The sequence below is a fragment of the Oncorhynchus nerka genome, linkage group LG4 (assembly GCF_034236695.1).
Source record: "Oncorhynchus nerka isolate Pitt River linkage group LG4, Oner_Uvic_2.0, whole genome shotgun sequence".
Taxonomy (NCBI): domain Eukaryota; kingdom Metazoa; phylum Chordata; class Actinopteri; order Salmoniformes; family Salmonidae; genus Oncorhynchus; species Oncorhynchus nerka.
In genome coordinates this window covers 88,523,702-88,546,204 of record NC_088399.1, presented here as the reverse complement: position 1 = coordinate 88,546,204, position 22,503 = coordinate 88,523,702, and the positions used below count along the sequence as shown (strand labels likewise).

The window sequence follows — 22,503 nt, the reverse complement described above, 5'->3', positions numbered from 1 at the left end:
ACATGAGAACATATGAAAGCTGGTGGCTCCTTTTAACATGAGTCTTCAATATTCCCAGGTAAGAAGTTTTAGGTTGTAGTTATTATAAGAATTATAGGACTATTTCCCTCTATACCATTTGTATTTCATTAACCTTTGTTCTTATAGGCACTTTAGTATTGCCAGTGTAACAGTATAGCTTCCGTCCCTCTACTCGCTCCTCCCTGGGCTCGAACCAGGAACACAACGACAACAGCCAACCTCGAAGCAGCGTTACCCATGCAGAGCAAGGGAAACAACCACTCCAAGGCTCAGAGCGAGTGACGGTTGAAACGCTATTAACACGCGCTAACTAGTGACCATTTCACTTCGGTCACACCAGCCTCATCTCGGGAGTTGATAGGCTTGAAGTCATAAACAGCGCAATGCTTGACGCACAACAAAGAGCTGCTGGCAAAACGCACAAAAAATTGCTGTTTGATTGAATGTTTACGGGCCTGCTTCTGCCTACCTCCACTCAGTTAGATACTTAGATACTTATATGCTTGTATGCTCTGTCAGATTATATGCAACATAGAACACGCTAGATAATATCTAGTAATATCATCAACCATGTGTAGTTAACTAGTGATTATGATTGATTGATTGATTTTTATAAGATAAGTTTAATGCTAGCTAGCAACTTACCTTGGCTTACTGCATTCGCGTAACAGAACAGGCAGTCTCCTTGTGGAGTGCAACGAGAGAGAGGCAGGTCGTTATTGCGTTGGACTAGTTGACTGTAAGGTTGCAAGTTTGGATCCCCCGAGCTGACAAGGTGAAAATCTGTCATTCTGCTCCTGAACAAGGCAGTTAACCCACCGTTCCTAGGCCGTCATTGAAAATAAGAATGTGATCTTAACTGACTTGCCTAGTTAAATAAAGGTGTAATATATATATATATATATATATAATAAAATCGGCAAAATCGGGGTCCAAAAATACCGATTTCCGGCAATCGGCAATTCCGATTAATCGGTCGACCTCTAATCCAAACCTTACCTGCTGTCTACATATCTGTGAACATATATCTATTGTCTGTCAGCCTCCTGAATACTGACCTTATCTGGTTAAGCTCCAGATCCCTGAAGAACAGTTCAGTAGAACTCCTCACATCAATATGTGAGGAGAACTCCTCACATCAAATTTCACTAATTGAATATTCAAATCATTGGCACACTTGTCACTGGATTATTAGACCATTAGCAACAAGTCAATTGTTATCTATTTAAATACAATGGATAGTTCAATCAAATGATAAAATTACATATTGGTTTCCTTTCCCTGTAAGCAGTCTATGGACAAGGTATGACAGAAATCCATGCTTTGGTTTGGTTTCCACACACTAACATTTGAGCATTTGTGGCACAAATGGAAATGTGCCAGAGAAACTAAACCAAGTCATGGATTGCTGTCATTCCTTTTCCATAGGCTGCTTACAGGGTAAGGCAACCGATATGTCATTTTGTAATTTGTAAACTACAGTGCCTTCAGAAACTAATCATACCCCTTGACTTATTCCACATTTTGTTGTGTTGCATCCTGAATTCAAAATGGATGAAATATAATACCCATCTATACACAATACTCCATAGTGACAAAGTGAAAACATGTCTTTAGAAATTTTATTGAAAATGAAATACAGAAATATCTCATGTATTCACACCCCTGAGTCAATACTTTGAAGCAGCTTTGGCCGCCATTGCAGCTGTGAGGCTTCCTTCTTTTCACTGTAAATTAGGTTAGTATTGTGGAATAATTACAATGTTGTTGATCCATCCTCAGATTTCTCATATCTCAGCCATTAAGCTCTGTTTTAAAGTCACTATTGGCCTCATGGTGAAATCCCTGAGATGTTTCCTTCCTCTCTGGCAACTGAGTTAGGAAGGACCACAACTTATTATGTGACTTCTTAAGCAAATTTTTACTCCTGAACTTATATAGGCCATAACAAAAGGGTTGAATACTTATAGACGCAAGACAGTTCAGCTTTTAATGTTTTATTCATTTGTAAAAATGTAGAAAAGCATAATTCCACTTTGACATTATGGGGGTATTGTGTGTAGCCCAGGGACAAAACATCAATCAAATGTATTTCTAAAGCCCTTTTTACATCAGCCGATGTCACAAAGTGCTATACAGAAACCAAGCCTAAAACCCCAAAAGGTAAGCAATGCAGATGTAGAAGCACGGTGGCTTGGAAAAACTCAGGAACCTAGGAAGAAACCTAGAGAAGAACCAGGCTCTTAGGGGGTGGCCAGTCCTCTTCTGGCTGTACCGGTTGGAGACTATAACAGTACATGGCCAAGATGTTCAAACGTTTATAGATGACCAGCGGGGTCAAATAATAATAATCACAGTGGTTGTAGAGGGTGCAACAGGTCAGCACCTCAGGAGTAAATGTCAGTTGGCTTTTCATAGCTGATGTGCGGTAGAGAGAGAGAGTCGAAAACAGCAGTTCCGGGACAAGGTAGCATGTCTGGACTGGGGACAGCAAGGAGTCATCAGGCCAGGTAGTCCTGTGGCATGCTCCTAGGGCTCAGGTCCTCTGAGAGAAAGAGGGTGAGAGAGAGAGAGAATTAGAGGAAGCATACTTAAATTGACACAGGACACCGGATAAGACAGGATAAATACTCCAGATATAACAGACTGACCCTAGCCCCCCGACACATAAACTATTGCAGCATAAATACTGGAGGCTGAGACAGGAGGGGTCGGGAGACACTGTGGCCCCGTTCAACAATACCCCCAGACTGGGCCAGACAGGCAGGATATAACCCCACCCACCTTGCCAAAACACAGCCCCCACACCAGTAAAGGGATATCTTCAACCATCAACTTACTACCCTGAGACAAGGCCGAGTATAGCCCACGAAAGATCTCCCCCACGGCACGAACATCTACATTTAATCCATTTTAAATTCAGGCCGTAACACAACAAAATGTGGTATGAGTCAAATAATAGAGGTGTGATTAATTGACGTGTCACAACACAGGAACATGTGAACACTGATTGACCTATAGGGGGGTCATGCTGAAATGCGGTAAATGTTGGGGCTGGCCTCCCAAGTGGCGCAGTGGTCTAAGGCACTGCATCGCAGTGCTAGCTGTGCCACTAGAGATTCTGGGTTCAAGTCCAAGTCCAGGCTCTGTTGCATGCCGGACGTGACCGGGAGACCCATGGGGCCAGAGTTTGGCCGGCAGAGATGTCCTTGATCCATCGCGCACTAGCAGCTCCTGTGGCGGGCCTTGCGCAGTGCACGCTGACACGGTCGCCAGGTGCACGGTGTTTCCTCCTGCACATTGGCTTCCGGGTTAAGTTGGCATTGTGTCAAGAAGCAGTGCGGCTTGGATGTGTTGTGTTTCGGAGGACGCACGGCTCTCGACCTTTGCCTCTCCATATGGGAGTTGCAGCGATGAGACAAGACTGTAACTACCAATTGGATACCATGAAAACGGGGTACAAAAAATAAGAAAGAAATTGAAGAAGAAAAAAACATATTTGGGCTAGTTTTAAGACTAGCTAATTAACTGATTTCAACATGGTCGGTGACATGGCATTGTCAAATGAGTTGCCATAAGCTGTTCATAAGCTGTCATGACTATTTATGTCATCTGTTATGGCACTGTTATGAACATGATATGTTGCCCTTATGACAGAGGGTTCAGAATATTGGTTAACTGTTACCCTATTGAAACTGCATTCTTATGACATTCCAACAGTTACCTGCAGATCATCATGCCTATAACTTATAAGACATTGACAAAGGAGTCTCGTATAATGTTACTACATCATACAATGAAACACATATTGTTTGAATACACATATCCACACAGACATGATAGGATAAATACTGTGTTCAGAAATATGTAGGCTAGTGTTTATGAAAAGGTCATATATTCCAAGACGGAACCTCTCAGGATGATGAGAATTGCTTGGGATCAGATTTGCCTATTCTGAGTGTGTGTGGAGTGAATGGGGAGGTGCGGGGTATTATTAATATGTGTGTGACTGAGTCTGAGTGGGTGGGTCTGTAGAGGGGGGGATGTATATGTCATTGAACCAAAATGAGGTATGTGCAGACAGGCCTCGTTTGACACTGACACAAACTACGGTTTTTCCTCAATCATGTTTAGTTCACACAAACATTTCCCCAGACTGCATTTCTGTTTCGATTATGTTGTCATCCAGTAGAGGAGGAAGCTGCGACGGTGTAAATTATGGCACGTTGCTGTGTGGGTTAACTAGGCTGGCTGTGGTGGTAGTGTGTGCTGCTGTCATTTTCTGAGGCTGCATTGAATCCAGGTCTATGCGTCAAGCCGAGGATGTCCTCTACATCCTAATGATGCTGCTTCCCTCCACACAGCCACACAGCTGGGCCTGACGCTGCTGCAACGCTGCCGTAACACTGCCCCCTGCTGGGTCTTCTGCCTAGCCTATTAAGGACTATCTTGCTGTCTGGTTGTTATGTGACTACAGTGCCACTGCTGCGCTTACGTAAACACACTCGGGAAGAATTGAATTTCTGAGCCACCTTCATAAGCACTCACGTATGCACACAAACACACACATAACTCGGTTGTAGGCTGGGTATCACTGCAGTAAGCTATGTTGAATCATTATGGGAACTATAGCTGTTCATGTGACTGTGTCCCAAATGCCTCCCTTTTTAGTCCACTACTTTGGACCAGAGTCCTATCGACACTGGTCGAACAGTGCACTATAAAGGGGATAGGGTTCCATTTGTGAGGCAGACTGTAAGTCTCAAGTGCCTACATAGGCTGGACCCCCAGCCAGTGATACTGTCTATAGGTATATAGTCTATAGGTCTCTAAGATAATGTTCCTTTCTCTTGTTCTCCTTAGAACCGACCCGTACTACCTGTGAGAACCCAGGGACACCTCGCTATGGTTCTCTGAACAGAACCTATGGCTTCAAGGTAAGGAGATAAAGTCCCACACTCAAAATCATTGGGTTGCGTCCAAAATAGCATCCTATTCCATATGTAGTGCACTACTTTTGACCAGGGCCCTCACCCTATTCCATATGTAGTGTACTACTTTTGACCAGGGCCCTCACCCTATTCCATATGTAGTGCACTACTTTTGACCAGGGCCCTCACCCTATTCCATATGTAGTGCACTACTTTTGACCAGGGCCCTCACCCTATTCCATATGTAGTGCGCTACTTTTGACCAGAGCCCAAAGGGACTATATTGGAATTTGGTTCCATTTGGGACTCTGCCATGACCATATGACACTCAGATTGCATGTTGAAGATACTATGTTAATGTACTGTCTGTGAATGTGTTGTGTAGGAAGTCCTTAAGTGTTAGCGATACTTCAAGGCTCTTATTCACACACTAAGCTCATGTGGTAAAAATAATTATAAATCGTGACTGAATGGCAAGACATTGGTTTAGAGACAATGCTCTAGCCTGACAAAGTTACTTTACGTACCTTTCTCATTGGGACATTTTCCTTGGCTAATGATATGCAAATGAGGCAATGAATATGTTCATTACTTGTATGCAAATTCCCTCTGGCATTTGACTTCTTTAAATTTCAGATCTCTGTATGTAATGTCTGAGCCGAGACAATCATTACTGTGAGGCTGATGGTGTCAATGACGATGATATCATGTTAATCATGGTCCCAAAAAATTTAATTTTAGCCATTTAGCAGACACTCTTATCCAGAGTGACTTAAAGTTAGTTAGTTAATTCATCTTTAGATAGCTAGGGGGGACAACCACATATCATCACTAAGCTAAAGACCCTGGGATTAAACACCTCCCTCTGCAACTGGATCCTGGACTTCCGAACAGGCCGCCCCGAGGTGGTGAGGATAGGCAACAACACATCTGCCACAATGACCCTCAACACGGTGCCCCTCACGGGGTGTGATGAGTCCCTTCCTGTACTCCCTGTTCATTCATTAAGTTTGCAGATGACAAGACGGTGGTAGGCTTTATCACTGATGACGATGAGATGGCCTACAGGGAGGAGGCCAGAGACCTGGCGGTGTGGTGCCAGGACAACAACCTCTCCCTCAACCTCTCCCTCAAGACAAAGGATCTTTGACTACAGGAAACGGAGGGCCGAGCACATCCTCGTCCACAGGGCAGGTCAAGCACTTCAAGTTCCTCGGTATCCACATCACTAAGGAATTATCATAGTCCACACACACCAACACAGTCGTGAAGAGGGTATGACCATGCCTCTTCCCCCTCAGGAGGCTGAAAGGATTTGGCATGGGCAGTCAGATCCTCAAAACGTTTTACAGCTAAGCTCCCTGCCATCCAGGACCTCTATACCAGGCGATGCCAGAGGGAGGCCCTAAAAATTGTCAAAGATTCTAACCACACAAGTCGTAGACTGTTCTCTCTGCTACCGCACAGCAAGTGATGCTGATGCACAAAGTCTTTGAACACTCTTTGAAGAGGTAGGGTTTCAGATGTTTTTGGAAGATGGGCATGGTCTCTTCTCTCCTAGCTTCAGGAGTGTGCGGAGGAGCAGGGTGATATGGGGAAAGTTGAACACCAGGCAAGCTGCAGCATTCTGGATAAGTTGCAGGGGTTTGATGGCACACGTGGAGAGCCCAGCCAACAGCGAGTTGTAGTACTCCAGACAGAAGATGATAAGTGCCTGGATTAGGACCTACACCGCTTCCTGTGTGAAGTATGGTCATACTCTACGGATGTTTTAGAGCATGGACCTGTAGTCACTGCTTTGATGTTTGCAGAGAATGACAGGGGTGTTGTCCAGGTTCACGCCAAGGTACTTTGCACTCTGGGATGGAGAGTCTTGGAGCGGGAAAGTCTTCCCCGGTAGGAAGAGCAGCTACATCTTGTCAAGGTTGAGCTTGAAGTGGTGGGCCGACATCTAAGCAGAGATGCGTGTTGCCATTTGGGTGTCACAAGGGGAAGGAGAAAAGCAGTTGTGCCATCCACATAGCAATGTTAGGAGACACCATGTGAGGATATAATGGAGCTGAGTGACTTGGTGTATAGAGAGAAGAGGAGAGGGCCTAGAACTAAGCCCTGGGGTACACCAGTGGTGAGAGTATGTGGTACAGACACAGATCCTCTCCACGTCACCTGGTAGGAGCAGCATACCATTTAGGATGCTATCCAAGAGTGTTCAGAGCCTGAGACTCCCAGTCCTGAGGGGGTAGACAGGAGGATCTGATGGTTCACGTGGCGAAGGCAACAGATAGATCTATGAGGATGAGAACATTTTTGCTCAGCTGCCCGCAGCCCTGTTCTGTAAACTCTCAATGAGTCCCTCAGCCACGGAGCAGGATAGGAGGGCCGAGCCGTCCAGGAGGAAAGGAGACAGTGATAGTCAAAGGATGCGGAAAGGGAGGAGAGTAGGGTCGAATTGGCAGAATCAGGAGGGAGACGAATTTAGCAGAAGGGAGAGATGATAGGATAGAAGAGGAGTAGTGGGAGAGAGAGTGACGATTGCGTCAGACATAAATGGAAACAAAGTAGTGATCAGAGACCTGGAGGGGGTTGCAGTGAGATTAGTAGGTGAGCAACCTCTCGTAAAGGTGAGGCCAAGCGTATGGCCTGCCTTGTGAGTGGGAGGGGACTGGGAAAAGGTGAGGCCAAGCGTATGGCCTGCCTTGTGAGTGGGAGGGGACTGGGAAAAGGTGAGGCCAAGCGTATGGCCTACCTTGTGAGTGGGAAAGGACTGGGAAAAGGTGAGGTCAAGCGTATGGCCTGCCTTGTGAGTGGGAAGGGACTAGGAAAAGGTGAGGTTAAGCGTATGGCCTGCCTTGTGAGTGGGAAAGGACTGGGAAAAGGTGAGGCCAAAAGAAGCAAGGAGGGGAAGGAAAGATTTGGAAATAAATTAATTGAAGGCAGATGTCAGGAGGTTGAAGTCGCCAAATACGAAGAGCGGTGAGCCATCGTCAGGAAATGAGCTTATCAAGGTATCAAGCTCATTGAAGAACTCTCCAAGGGCACCTGGTGGGCGATATATGACGATAATGTTAAACTTGAGTGGACAGGTGACAGTGACAGCATGGAATTAAAATGAGGAGATGGACAGGTGAGAGGGAGAAAATAGAAAATCTCCACTTAAGAGAAATTAGTAGCCCTGTGCCACCACCGCGATGACCAGATGCTCTCAGACTATGAAGGAAACCGTAGTCAGATGGAGAGAGTAGCTGGAGTAGCAGTGTTCTCTGGGGTGGTCCATGTCTCCGTCAGGGCCAAAAAGTCAAGGGACTGAAGATGAACTCAGCATTCTTGACCACAGATCGGCAGTTTCAAACGCTACTTGGGGCCTCATTTATAAATAATAAGGCACAAATAAAAAAAATGATATTGCCGCATGTTCCAAATACAACAGGTATTACAGGGAAATGCTTACTACAAGCCCTTAACCTCTCTAGGATAGGGGACGCTAGCGTCTCACTTGGCCAAAAGCCAGGGAAAATGCAGCGCGGCAAATTTAAATAAAATGATATAAAAATCAAACTTTCATTAAATCACACATGTAAGATACTAAATTAAAGCTACACTCGTTGTGAATCCAGCCAACGTGTCAGATTTTAAAAAGGCTTTTCGGGGAAAGCATAAGAAGCTATTATTTGATGATAGCACAACAGTAAACAAAGAAAGTAGCATATTTCAACCCTACAGGCGCTACACAAAACGCAGAAATAAAATATAAATCTTGCTTTACCTTTGACAAGCTTCTTTTGTTGGCACTCCAATATGTCCCATAAACATCACAATTGGTCCTTTTGTTCGATTAATTCCGTCCATATATATCCAAAATGTCCATTTATTTGGCGCATTTGATCCAGAAAAAAACAGCTTCCAATTTGCTTAACGTTACTACAAAATATCTCAAAAGTTACCTGTAAACTTTGCCAAAACATTTCAAACTACTTTTGTAATGCAACTTTAGGTATTTTTAAACGTCAATAATCGATCAAATTGAAGACGGGTCTATCTGTGTTCAATACAGGAAGACAACAAACCAACGCTACTTTTCAAGTCTTGAGCAACTCTCAACAGTGTTACCCAGTTCCTAGATAACCTCAACCAAATTCCAAAGACTGGTGACATCCAGTGGAAGCGGTAGGAACTGCAAACAAGTGCCTAAGAAATATTGTTTCCCAATGAGAACTCACTGAACAGACAGACCTAAAAAAAAAAAATTCTGAATGGTTAGTCCTCAGGGTTTTGCCTGCTACATCAGTTCTGTTATACTCACAGACAAGATTCAAACAGTTTTAGAAACTTCAGAGTGTTTTCTATCCAAATCTACTAGTAATATGCATATCTTATATTCTTGGCATGAGTAGCAGGAAGTTGAAATTGGGCACACTATTTATCCAAAAGTGAAAATGCTGCCCCCTATACCTTAAGTTAACCAACAATGCAGTTTTAAGAAAAAATGTGTTAATTAAGTTTTAAAAAATAGATAAGTAAGAAAAATAACAGAAACATAAGTTACAAATAACGCAAAAAAACACACACAATAGCACAATTGGTTAGGGGACCGTAAAATGGCAGCCATCTCCTCCGGCGCCATTATCTATCTTTTCGTAAACCATGCGTGGGATCATTTCCAGGCAAAGTGTGAGATTTATCAATATGAACGTTTGCTTGAGAGTGTGTGTAAATTTATGCACAGCCATGACCATGCTTTCGCACAAGTGGTGGAATAAGGGAACTGCTTGACAAGCATAGCATTGGGAAAATATATGTTGAAGGGAGGGGGTACTGTCACGTCTACTGGCGCTCGACGTCGCCAGTTTACTCATTATTCCGCACACCTGCCACCATCGTTACGCGCACCTGCGCCTCATGAGACTCACCTGGACTCCATCACCTTCCTGATTACCTCCCCTATATCTGTCAGTCCCTTTGGTTCTTTCCACAGGCGTTATTGATTCTGTTTCTGTGTTTCATGTCTGTGCGCTACTCGTGTTTCTTGTTTTGTTCCATGTTCAGTTATTTGTTACATTTACTCCCTGTACTTGCTTCCCGAGTCTTTGCGTATATGTTACAGGCTGGGCCAGTCAAAGACATTCAGAGACTTGTCCCGAAGCCACTCCTGCATTGTCTTGGCTGTGTGCTTAGGGTCGTTGTCCTGTTGGAAGGACGTTCGGCCCAGTCTGAGGTCCTGAGTGCTCTGGAGCAGGTTTTCATTAAGGATCTCTCCGTACTTTGCTCCATTCATCTTTCCCTCGATCCTGACTAGTCTTCCAGTCCCTCCCGCTGAAAAACATCCCCACAGCATGATGCTGCCACCACCATGGTTCATCGTAAGGATGGTATTGGCCAGGTGATGAGCGGTGCCTGGTTTCCTCCAGACGTGACGCTTGGCATACAGGCCAAATAATATTTTTCTCATGGTCTGAGAGTCCTTTCAGTGTCATTTGGAAACTCCAAGTGTTGTTATGTTCCTTTTACTGAGGAGTGGCTTCCGTCTGGCAACTGTACCTTAAAGGCTCCCGAGTGGCGCAGTGGTCTAAGACACTGCAACTCAGTGCTTGAGGCATCATTACAGACACCCTGGTTCAAATCCAGTCCCATAGGGCGGTGCACAATTGGCCCAGCGTCATCTGGGTTTGGCTTGTGTGAGCTGTCATTGTAAATAAGAATTTGTTCTTAACCTGTCTAGGGTCCCATCTGGCCAACATCCAGTGAGATTGCAGAGCGCCAAATTCAATTACAGAAATGCTCATTATAAAAATTCTGAAAACAAAACATATTTTCCATAGGTTTAAAGATTAACTTCTTGTTAAACCAACCACAGTGTCATATTTATAAAATGCTTTGCGGCGAAAGCATACCTAGCCCAGAACATACCTAGCCCAGAACATAACCAGGTTGACAAATTATTACAAACAGTAACCAGCCAAGCAGAAGCGTTACAAAACTCAGAAATAGAGATAAAATGAATCCCTTACCGTTGATGATCTTCATATGGTGCCAATCAGAAGACATTAATTTACTCAATAAATGTTCCTTTTGTTCGATGAAGTCTCTTTATATCAAAAAACCTCCGTTTTGCGCGTTTTCTCCAGTAATCCACAGGCTCAAACTCAGTCAAAACAATCAGACAAAAACTCCAAATTGTATCCGTAAAGTTCATAGAAACATGTCAAACGATGTTTATATTCAATCCTCAGGTTGTTTTTTAGCCTAAATGATCTATAATATTTCAACCGGACAATAACGTCGCCAATATAAAAGGTAAACAAGAAATGCACATGCGCCTGAAAAAACTCTGCGTCACATTAGGGTCCACTCGTTAAGACTGGTCTTACTCCCTCATTTATAAGAATACAAGCCTGAAACGATTTCTAAAGACTGTTGACATCTAGTGGAAGGCATAGGAAATGTAAATGGAGTCCTAAGTCAATGGATACTGTAATGGCATTGAATAGAAAACTACAAAACCACACATACAAATACTTCCTGAATGGATGTTTCTCAGGTTTTCACCTGCTAAATCAGTTCTGTTATACTCACAGACACTATTTTAACAGTTTTGGAAACTTTAGAGTATCCAAATCTACCAGTTATATGCATATCATATCTTCTGGGCCCGAGTAGCAGGCCGTTTAATTTGGGCATGCTTTTCATCCAAAATTCCGAATGCTGCCCCCTACCCGAGAGAGGTTAACTGACTTGCCTAGTTAAATAAAGGTTCAATTTAAAATTTAAAATTAAAACACATAAAGGCCTGATTGGTGGAGTGCTGCAGAGATGGTTGTCCTTCTGGAAGGTTCTCCCATTTCCAAAGAGGAACTCTGGACCTCTGTCAGAGTGACCATTGAGGTTTTTGGTCACCTCCCCTCCCCCGATTGCTCAGTTTGGCCGGGCGGCCAGCTCTAGGAAGAGTCTTGGTGGATCCAAACTTGTTTCATTGTAGAATGATGGAGGCCACTGTGTTTTGGGGAATCTTCAATGCTGCAGAAATGTTTTAGTACCCTTCCCCAGATCTGTGCCTCGACTCAATCCTGTCTCTGTGGAATAAGTGAAGGCGTCAGAATAAAAAAAAAATGAACCTTTATTTAACTAGTCAAGAACAAATTCTTATTTACTATGACGGCCTACTGGAGAACAGTTGGTTAACTGCCTAGTTCAGAATGACAGATTTTTACCTTGTCAGCTCAGGGATTCAATCCAGCAACCTTTTGGTTACTGGCCCAACACTCTAACCACTAGGCTACCTGCCACCAGTATGAGTGCACTATATCTTGACATGCTATCAATATCATATCATTTGACCACATCAGTGCATTTGTTACGATAATAATCCATATCAAGTACAGTAATTTGTTAAATAAAAGGCATATCTGAAAGTGAAACCATTGTTGACATACTATAAAAGACTGAGGTAATGGGAAATCGAAAAAGGGATGTCTGATCTTGCTCTGTTGGAAGATTTGGCCCATGCTGCATTTCTCAGAGAGAACAGATTGGCTCATCAGATATCGTTTCCCAAAACCAATTTCATAGGATTTTTGCAAAGATTTGAGACCTACTTTAAAAAGGAAACACATGCCATTCCGGTGCACAACCATGTGCTATCCGTCTTGGGGTTTTTGGCAACGGGCACTTTTCAACAGGAGCTTGCCGATCGGAATCTCACAGCCCTCCATGAGCCAAAACAAACAGTAACATACAATTTCAATACAAGATTGCACAACAGATTGAAGTCAAGAGGGGTTTCTTTGACATGATGCCATCAATGAATTCCCAAATGCGGATAGAGAAAAAGGCGGCACCCACATCGACATAAAAGAACCAGCCCAAAAGGATTTAAACTATGTGGACAGACAAGTCTTCCCCTCTTAATGTACAGGTGACAGGTTAAGTGATGGTCAAAAGATGCAACTGAATGTGGTGGCAAGGTGGCCAGGTGGAACTCACAACTCGTTCATTCTGCAGAACAATAGTTGGTCTATATGCTTACAGGAGGGAGCTGTTGAGGATGGATGGCTTATTGGTCTGTGTTGTCTAATCATTTGAAGTAACTTGAATTGTCCTAATAGTCCTCTCTTTGTAGCTACTCAACCTCTGACACGAGCACCTCTATTTCAGTCTCAGAAACATGTTTTTTTAATTAGTTGTGCCATTGTATGTCATGGTACGGCATTGTATATTCCCCGTGGGTTGAAGGGATGAATTGACCATATAAGGTTAATTAGGGGCGTTTCGAAATGCAAATCGCCAAGGTTCTGCATGAGCACTGAGGCTGAGAACAATTGGTATTGATCAATGGTTATCTCCTACCAGTGTGTGTAACTCTCATAGGAGTGTTTGATAAAACACACTTTTTCTATGCATACAGACATTATAAATTCTGTTCGTATGTAGTATTTTAGAATAGTTTCTACGCAATATTGATAAATGAAGCCCCAGGAATTTCAAATGTTGTGCGTGCAGGGTACACTAAATTAAAAGAGTTGCAGCCAAGGGTTGGGGAGCGTCTGTAAAGCCTAAAGGGAGAGGAGCGAACCGGTATAGAAAAACCACACATGGCTGCCAATGCTGCAAAAGAGAAAAATGAGATCATCAGAAAATAACTAGGTAAGATACTCAAGTGAGACAGTGGTGTGAAGCTCTCCTTCCTTTCTCGAACGACTCCGCAGAACGACTCCTCAGAACGACTCCTCAGAACAACTCCCCAGAACAACTCCGCAGAACCATCTTTGTTTTGGCGATGGCCTTAGTTTTGCGACGAGACCGCCGTTGACAGCTGAGAAAACAAGGGAGACTGAAGTACTAACACCAATTGACCATTGCCTTGCAGAGGTGAAGAGCTCACCTCCTTGTACTAATTGCTGATTGCCTCGGAGAGGAGAAACCACCAGTTGCAAATTGCCCTGCCCCTTAATCCTGGTTGATGTGTCAACAATCATCTGCAAGTTAATAGCAGTCAGCAGTTCACATACCAAGAAGGCTACTGGGAAGACCGGCAGCACTTAAAGTAGATGGCCCTAGCTAGCAAAAAGACAAATAAAGACTAGCTATAGAATGATGATGATGATTATGATGATGAGCATGGTGATGGTGGATATTTCTGATGAAGAAGACATTTTCATTCAAGAACACAAAAAAAGCTCTGAAACACCTTACCATGGTGTACGTTACTGAGAATAGCTCTGAAACACTTTACCATGGTGTACGTTACTGAGAATAGCTCTGAAACACCTTACCATGGTGTACGTTACTGAGAATAGCTCTGAAACACCTTACCATGGTGTACGTTACTGAGAATAGCTCTGAAACACCTTACCATGGTGTACGTTACTGAGAAAAGCTCTGAAACACCTTACCATGGTGTACGTTACTGAGAATAGCTCTGAAACACCTTACCATGGTGTACGTTACTGAGAATAGCTCTGAAACACCTTACCATGGTGTACGTTACTGAGAATAGCTCTGAAACACCTTACCATGGTGTACGTTACTGAGAATAGCTCTGAAACACCTTACCATGGTGTACGTTACTGAGAATAGCTCTGAAACACCTTACCATGGTGTACGTTACTGAGAATAGCTCTGAAACACCTTACCATGGTGTACGTTACTGAGAATAGCTCTGAAACACCTTACCATGGTGTACGTTACTGAGAATAGCTCTGAAACACCTTACCATGGTGTACGTTACTGAGAATAGCTCTGAAACACCTTACCATGGTGTACGTTACTGAGAATAGCTCTGAAACACCTTACCATGGTGTACGTTACTGAGAATAGCTCTGAAACACCTTACCATGGTGTACGTTACTGAGAATAGCTCTGAAACACCTTACCATGGTGTACGTTACTGAGAATAGCTCTGAAACACCTTACCATGGTGTACGTTACTGAGAATAGCTCTGAAACACCTTACCATGGTGTACGTTACTGAGAATAGCTCTGAAACACCTTACCATGGTGTACGTTACTGAGAATAGCTCTGAAACACCTTACCATGGTGTACGTTACTGAGAATAGCTCTGAAACACCTTACCATGGTGTACGTTACTGAGAATAGCTCTGAAACACCTTACCATGGTGTACGTTACTGAGAATAGCTCTGAAACACCTTACCATGGTGTACGTTACTGAGAATAGCTCTGAAACACCTTACCATGGTGTACGTTACTGAGAATAGCTCTGAAACACCTTACCATGGTGTACGTTACTGAGAATAGCTCTGAAACACCTTACCATGGTGTACGTTACTGAGAATAGCTCTGAAACACCTTACCATGGTGTACGTTACTGAGAATAGCTCTGAAACACCTTACCATGGTGTACGTTACTGAGAATAGCTCTGAAACACCTTACCATGGTGTACGTTACTGAGAATAGCTCTGAAACACCTTACCATGGTGTACGTTACTGAGAATAGCTCTGAAACACCTTACCATGGTGTACGTTACTGAGAATAGCTCTGAAACACCTTACCATGGTGTACGTTACTGAGAATAGCTCTGAAACACCTTACCATGGTGTACGTTACTGAGAATAGCTCTGAAACACCTTACCATGGTGTACGTTACTGAGAATAGCTCTGAAACACCTTACCATGGTGTACGTTACTGAGAATAGCTCTGAAACACCTTACCATGGTGTACGTTACTGAGAATAGCTCTGAAACACCTTACCATGGTGTACGTTACTGAGAATAGCTCTGAAACACCTTACCATGGTGTACGTTACTGAGAATAGCTCTGAAACACCTTACCATGGTGTACGTTACTGAGAATAGCTCTGAAACACCTTACCATGGTGTACGTTACTGAGAATAGCTCTGAAACACCTTACCATGGTGTACGTTACTGAGAATAGCTCTGAAACACCTTACCATGGTGTACGTTACTGAGAATAGCTCTGAAACACCTTACCATGGTGTACGTTACTGAGAATAGCTCTGAAACACCTTACCATGGTGTACGTTACTGAGAATAGCTCTCTGAAACACCTTACCATGGTGTACGTTACTGAGAATAGCTCTGAAACACCTTACCATGGTGTACGTTACTGAGAATAGCTCTGAAACACCTTACCATGGTGTACGTTACTGAGAATAGCTCTGAAACACCTTACCATGGTGTACGTTACTGAGAATAGCTCTGAAACACCTTACCATGGTGTACGTTACTGAGAATAGCTCTGAAACACCTTACCATGGTGTACGTTACTGAGAATAGCTCTGAAACACCTTACCATGGTGTACGTTACTGAGAATAGCTCTGAAAACACCTTACCATGGTGTACGTTACTGAGAATAGCTCTGAAACACCTTACCATGGTGTACGTTACTGAGAATAGCTCTGAAACACCTTACCATGGTGTACGTTACTGAGAATAGCTCTGAAACACCTTACCATGGTGTACGTTACTGAGAATAGCTCTGAAACACCTTACCATGGTGTACGTTACTGAGAATAGCTCTGAAACACCTTACCATGGTGTACGTTACTGAGAATAGCTCTGAAACACCTTACCATGGTGTACGTTACTGAGAATAGCTCTGAAACACCTTACCATGATGTACGTTACTGAGAATAGCTCTGAAACACCTTACCATGGTGTACGTTACTGAGAATAGCTCTGAAACACCTTACCATGGTGTACGTTACTGAGAATAGCTCTGAAACACCTTACCATGGTGTACGTTACTGAGAATAGCTCTGAAACACCTTACCATGGTGTACGTTACTGTTCACAAATGTCACGAGCAAGCTAGAAAACAGTGTTGATGCTGAGAATAGAGTCTAACCCGGTTTGTGTTTACAAGGGTTCATATTTGTGTGGGTATTATTTCATTGTGTGTGCATATGCATGCTTCCATCCATGTTTCTATCCGTGTGTGTGTGTGTGTGTGTGTGTGTGTGTGTGTGTGTGTGTGTGTGTGTGTGTAACCGTTCTGGAGTCCTATGGTGTCTACACAGCGGGACCTGTAAACACAAGCAGTCCTTCCTCCGTTCCTTGTCCCTAATGAGCCTTAAAACGCTACAACTTTCCCCCACCAACAGATCTGTGTTTACGTTGTTAGGACTGATAAATGGCAAAACTGTACGGCAAATTGCCGTGATTTGTCTGGGAGAAGAGAAACACATTTGCTGCATGGCTTGCCTCTAATTGTGAATAAAAAAGAAAGGCAGCAAATATCAAATGACATAAAAGTGAAGAGCAGCATGTAGTCAAAGACAACAGTGTTTTCCTTCTCTCCTGGGGTTCTGTTCCATCATAAACTATTAGATAGAAGACATCTATCTAGCGCACATTGTACTAAATCATCAATCCATTATAGTAACCACTAGTACATTATGCAGTGTTCAGAGCTACGCTGGTGGACCACTACTAGATAAAGGAGATGGTTACACACAGAACACAAAGAACACACAGAACACATGGAACACACGGAACACACGGAACACACGGAACACACGGAACACACAGAACACACGGAACACACAGAAGGGAAGGGGAGAGTTATTTCTCATTGCTATTTCGGTAGCTCCTCCTTATTAAGTCAAGACATGGAAAAGAGCTCCCGCGTCTTGTAACATGAATGAACTTTAGGAATATTTTCGCCAGGGGAAAAGGAGTGAGAGGGAGGAAGGGGGTAGAGAACGGCTTGAGGGCTCTTGCCGGGAATGAACTTTATTCATATTTTTGTCAGGGGATAAATATAATATGGAGTGAGAGGGAGGAGGAGGGCGAGGAAGGGCTCTTGCCCAGATGCGCTGGCATTAAGAATTCAAGCCTTATTGTAACATTTGGGGTCAAGTCATGCCCAGGCTTCAGAGAGAACAGTGAAATATCAGGCTTTCACACCCATAAATCATTTGTCTCGCCCTCGGGAGGGAGGGAGGGAGAGAGAGAGAGATTAAGAAATGAGAAAGAGAGCGGGAGGGGGAGAGAGGGACAGGGGAGAAGGAGAGGAGACTACTGGCTGCAGCCTAATGATATTGAAGCAAAGAGAAGGAGATATTGTATCCCAGAGATAAGGCCATGAGTCTTATTACTCGTCAGACTGTGTTTCAGCACCGGGGACGACGTGTTAATCAATTAATGTGTGAAGCCACTGTGTCATTCCATGACACGTTTTCATATTTCACTCCCCAGGCTCTGTCACACACACACACGGTCTCACACACATCTACACACACACGCATGCAAGCAGAGGAAGGCTGAGAGAGCTGAAAAGAGCTGACAAGGGCTAATCTGATATGTCGCTCTTTGAAAGGGCATCAGTGATCAGTCTGAACCAAGGAACGTCTTGGTTTGATGTAGGCTGCTTAAACAAAACCTTTCATAGGGATTCAAGAGTTGACTCGTGTGTGTGTGTGTGTGTGTGTGTGTGTGTGTACATCACAGCCTTTGTTTGATAGCAACATCAAAGTTGATATCAAACTGGCCTTTCAATTGAACCACTCCTATTCCTAGCTAGCCTGACTCCTCACGCTGAACACTCCCGCAGCTCTATTCCTCGCTAGCCTGACTCCTCACGCTGAACACTCCCACAGCTCTATTCCTAGCTAGCCTGACTCCTCACGCTGAACACTCCCACAGCTCTATTCCTAGCTAGCCTGACTCCTCACGCTGAACACTCCCACAGCTCTATTCCTCGCTAGCCTGACTCCTCACGCTGAACACTCCCGCAGCTCTATTCCTAGCTAGCCTGACTCCTCACGCTGAACACTCCCGCAGCTCTATTCCTAGCTAGCCTGACTCCTCACGCTGAACACTCCCGCAGCTCTATTCCTAGCTAGCCTGACTCCTCACGCTGAACACTCCCGCAGCTCTATTCCTAGCTAGCCTGACTCCTCACGCTGAACACTCCCGCAGCTCTATTCCTAGCTAGCCTGACTCCTCACGCTGAACACTCCCGCAGCTCTATTCCTAGCTAGCCTGACTCCTCACGCTGAACACTCCCACAGCTCTATTCCTAGCTAGCCTGACTCCTCACGCTGAACACTCCCGCAGCTCTATTCCTAGCTAGCCTGACTCCTCACGCTGAACACTCCCACAGCTCTATTCCTAGCTAGCCTGACTCCTCACGCTGAACACTCCCACTGCTCTATTCCTCGCTAGCCTGACTCCTCACACTTGAAGCCCAATGACTTTTTATAGGCCTCTGAGACTAGTGTGCATATAAGAATATATGATACTCTTTATGCCATTTTTACTATAACTACATAGATCCTAACTATGGTGTGTGTGTGTGTGTGTGTGTGTGTGTGTGTGTGTGTGTGTGTGTGTTTGTGTTGTGTTTCCCTACTCCTGCGCCTATTGATAATGCAGGTGCACTCAGTTGTCTCTCTACTCTAACACAGGTGGGCAGCATGGTGGCGTTCCAGTGCCAGCTGGGTCACCTGCTCCAGGGCTCCACCACCCGGCTCTGCCAGGCTGACCTTACCTGGAGCGGCTCCCAGCCAGAGTGTATCCGTGAGTCACATCACACCCCCTACTGCAGTGGTTCTGATGATGTCACGGAATCAGAGGGTATAGCTACAGCCGTTATTGTGACTGGGTCATAGAGGGACAGTATAGGGAGGGGGTGGTTCTCAAACCTCTCCTGGGGACCCTCAGACATTTTCACAATTTGTTGTAGCCCTGAACTAACTCACCTGATTCACCTAGTCAAGGAGTTGATGATTAGTTGACAAGTTGAATCAGGAGTGCTAGCTGTGGAATCGATCAAATACATGGAACGGTCCCCAGAAGAGGTTTGAGAACCACCCCCAACTGTCCCTCTGTGGTGCCCAGTCACAACAACTGCTGTTGCTATACCCTCCGATGCCCACGATGACATCATCATAGGAAAAGCCCCCATTATATAATTGCATTTATATGGTCAGCCCATATTTCATATTTCTAGTTCTATGGTCAACCCATTCTAGGATTGTAGTTTTATGGTCCCGCCATTCTAGGATTCTATTTCTATGATAAACCCATTCTAGGATTCTAGTTCTATGGTCAACCCATTCTAGGATTATGTTTCTATGGTCAAACCCATCCTAGGATTATGTTTCTATGGTCAAACCCATTATAGGATTCTGTCTCTATGGTCAACCCATTCTAAGATTATATCTCTATGGTTAACCCAATCTAGGATTATTTTTCTATGGTCAACCAGTTCTTGGATTCTATTTCTATGGTCAACCTATTCTAGGATTCTGTTTCTATAGTCAGTCCATCCCCGACTCTAGCTAGGGACCTCCATGATATCCGTCACTTCTGGCCATTCTCACTGACATCACTCTGACCGTGACATGTCACCCTGAACATGACATGTCACTCTGACCATATCACCGTGTTCATCTGTAAAATAAACACATCTTAGGACCCACTGACAATTTTTTACACATTAGCCACAAAGAGTAAGAAGAGGGAGAGAGGGAGACGTGATGTGGTCCTAACTACACTAGTTTTTCATGGTTGTGCCGTACTGACGCTCAGAAAGTGTGGCTTGTACTGTACATCTTTGAGAATTATACAGTACATCTGTTATGTCAGGCAGGAGTCTTGCAGGTGATTACATGCAGGTGTTTTTCAAAAAGTTTTACTTGCATAATAGCAGTTGGCTGTTTCCTAGGTAACAAGGATCTTAGAAGGATCATGGCACAACTATCTCCGTTAGCGCCTGCTACCGAACCAAAGGGCTTCATTACTTTTTCAATGATAAAGTAGAGCACTCTGCCAAGCTTCAAGGTCATATTTAATAACTGCTACTTTGAAAATTAATTCACATTATTGGAAACAGCAAGGATCATTTTCTACTCTCACCGTCACAGCAGGTGAGCTGATATATCAGAGGGGAAGGATGATTCTCATGAAGAGATAATCTTTATGGAGGTAGATTCAGAGACCCAGCCTAGCGGGAGAGACCCTAACCTTCACATCGGCTCCCTCCCAAATGGCCCACATCCCCTGTATCGGGCACTACTTTTGATCAGGGACCATAGGAGAATGTAGTTCACAATATAGGGGATAGGGTGCCGTTTGGAGGCAACCATCCACACGAATCGTCAGTCAGCCCCCCTCAGGGTAGTCTTATCCACTCAGCTACCTCCATGGGGATAGGGTGAGGCAGGGTAAAGTGGGGTGAGATGGGGGGGGGTATAGAGGGGATGGTGGTCTCTTTTTGTCTCTCTCTCTCTCTCTCACACTCTCTCTCACACTCTCTCTCTCTCTCTCTGTCTCTCACTCACTCACACTCTCTCTCTCCTTGTCTCTCTGTGTCACCTATCCCAGGAGTGTTAATGTCCCCATCCAGGCATGGAGGAGAGAAAGGCGAACCCTGGTCTTATCTCCCCATACAGCCTGTCTCCATCCCTCTCCACTCACACATACACGTCACTCCCACGTCACACCATGGCAAAGCACCCACCCCCAACCACCCCTCCATCTAGCAGTATAACGATATAGCACAGTAGTAGTATACGAATATAGCACGTAGTAGTAGTATGAGGAAATGGTGTTAAAATATGATTTATATACACTAAGTATAGGCTTACCGCAATATTAATGTATTGTATGAGAAAATGATTGGAATACAGATATAATTTCCAGTCAAATGGAAAAGAAATGCCAGGGTGGCAGTGGATGCACACTCTCTGTCTGCCCAGCTAGCAGATTTGGTTCCTTGGAAGTTGTGAGAACGTATGTATTTGGTTTCCGATTAGGTTCTAGAAACGAAGTCATAAGTTTCCTGACTGGTAAAAAATTTTTTTTTATGTCCTGAGAACGAATGTGAAAACGTACATTTTTAGGTTGCAGGGAGTTTCTGAGAATGTTGTATTATTACTTTGGCACGGCGTCAGTGAGATTCAAACCTATGATCTTCTGTTCTCTGTCCATGGAATTAGTCCTCTGTGCCACCAGGATGGAGCTAGCATGCCATGTTTTTACATGTTAGTCTATTCAAACAGACCCATTTACATTTACATTTAAGTCATTTAGCAGACGCTCTTATCCAGAGCGACTTACAAATTGGTGCATTCACCTTATGACCTCCAGTGGAACAGTAGTGCATCTAAATCTTTTCAGGGGGAGGGGGGGTGAGAGGGATTACTTTATCCTATCCTAGGTATTCCTTAAAGAGGTGGGGTTTCAGGTGTCTCCGGAAGGTGGTGATTGACTCCGCTGTCCTGGCGTCGTGAGGGAGTTTGTTCCACCATTGGGGGGCCAGAGCAGCGAACAGTTTTGACTGGGCTGAGCGGGAACTGTACTTCCTCAGTGGTAGGGAGGCGAGCAGGCCAGAGGTGGATGAACGCAGTGCCCTTGTTTGGGTGTAGGGCCTGATCAGAGCCTGGAGGTACTGAGGTGCCGTTCCCCTCACAGCTCCGTAGGCAAGCACCATGGTCTTGTAGCGGATGCGAGCTTCAACTGGAAGCCAGTGGAGGGAGCGGAGGAGCGGGGTGACGTGAGAGAACTTGGGAAGGTTGAACACCAGACGGGCTGCGGCGTTCTGGATGAGTTGTAGGGGTTTAATGGC

General features: G+C 44.4%; 1 protein-coding gene across 1 annotated transcript in view; it reads left to right on the top strand.

The window, feature by feature from the left end:
* The window catches only part of LOC115128828 (CUB and sushi domain-containing protein 3-like), a 997,580-nt gene that overhangs the window by 961,656 nt on the left and 13,421 nt on the right, over positions 1-22,503 (top strand). Inside the window, exons 62-63 of the mRNA XM_065018010.1 lie at positions 4,885-4,958; positions 19,340-19,451. Coding sequence (XP_064874082.1) covers positions 4,885-4,958; positions 19,340-19,451 — 186 coding nt within the window. The remainder of the gene's footprint in view (positions 1-4,884; positions 4,959-19,339; positions 19,452-22,503) is intronic.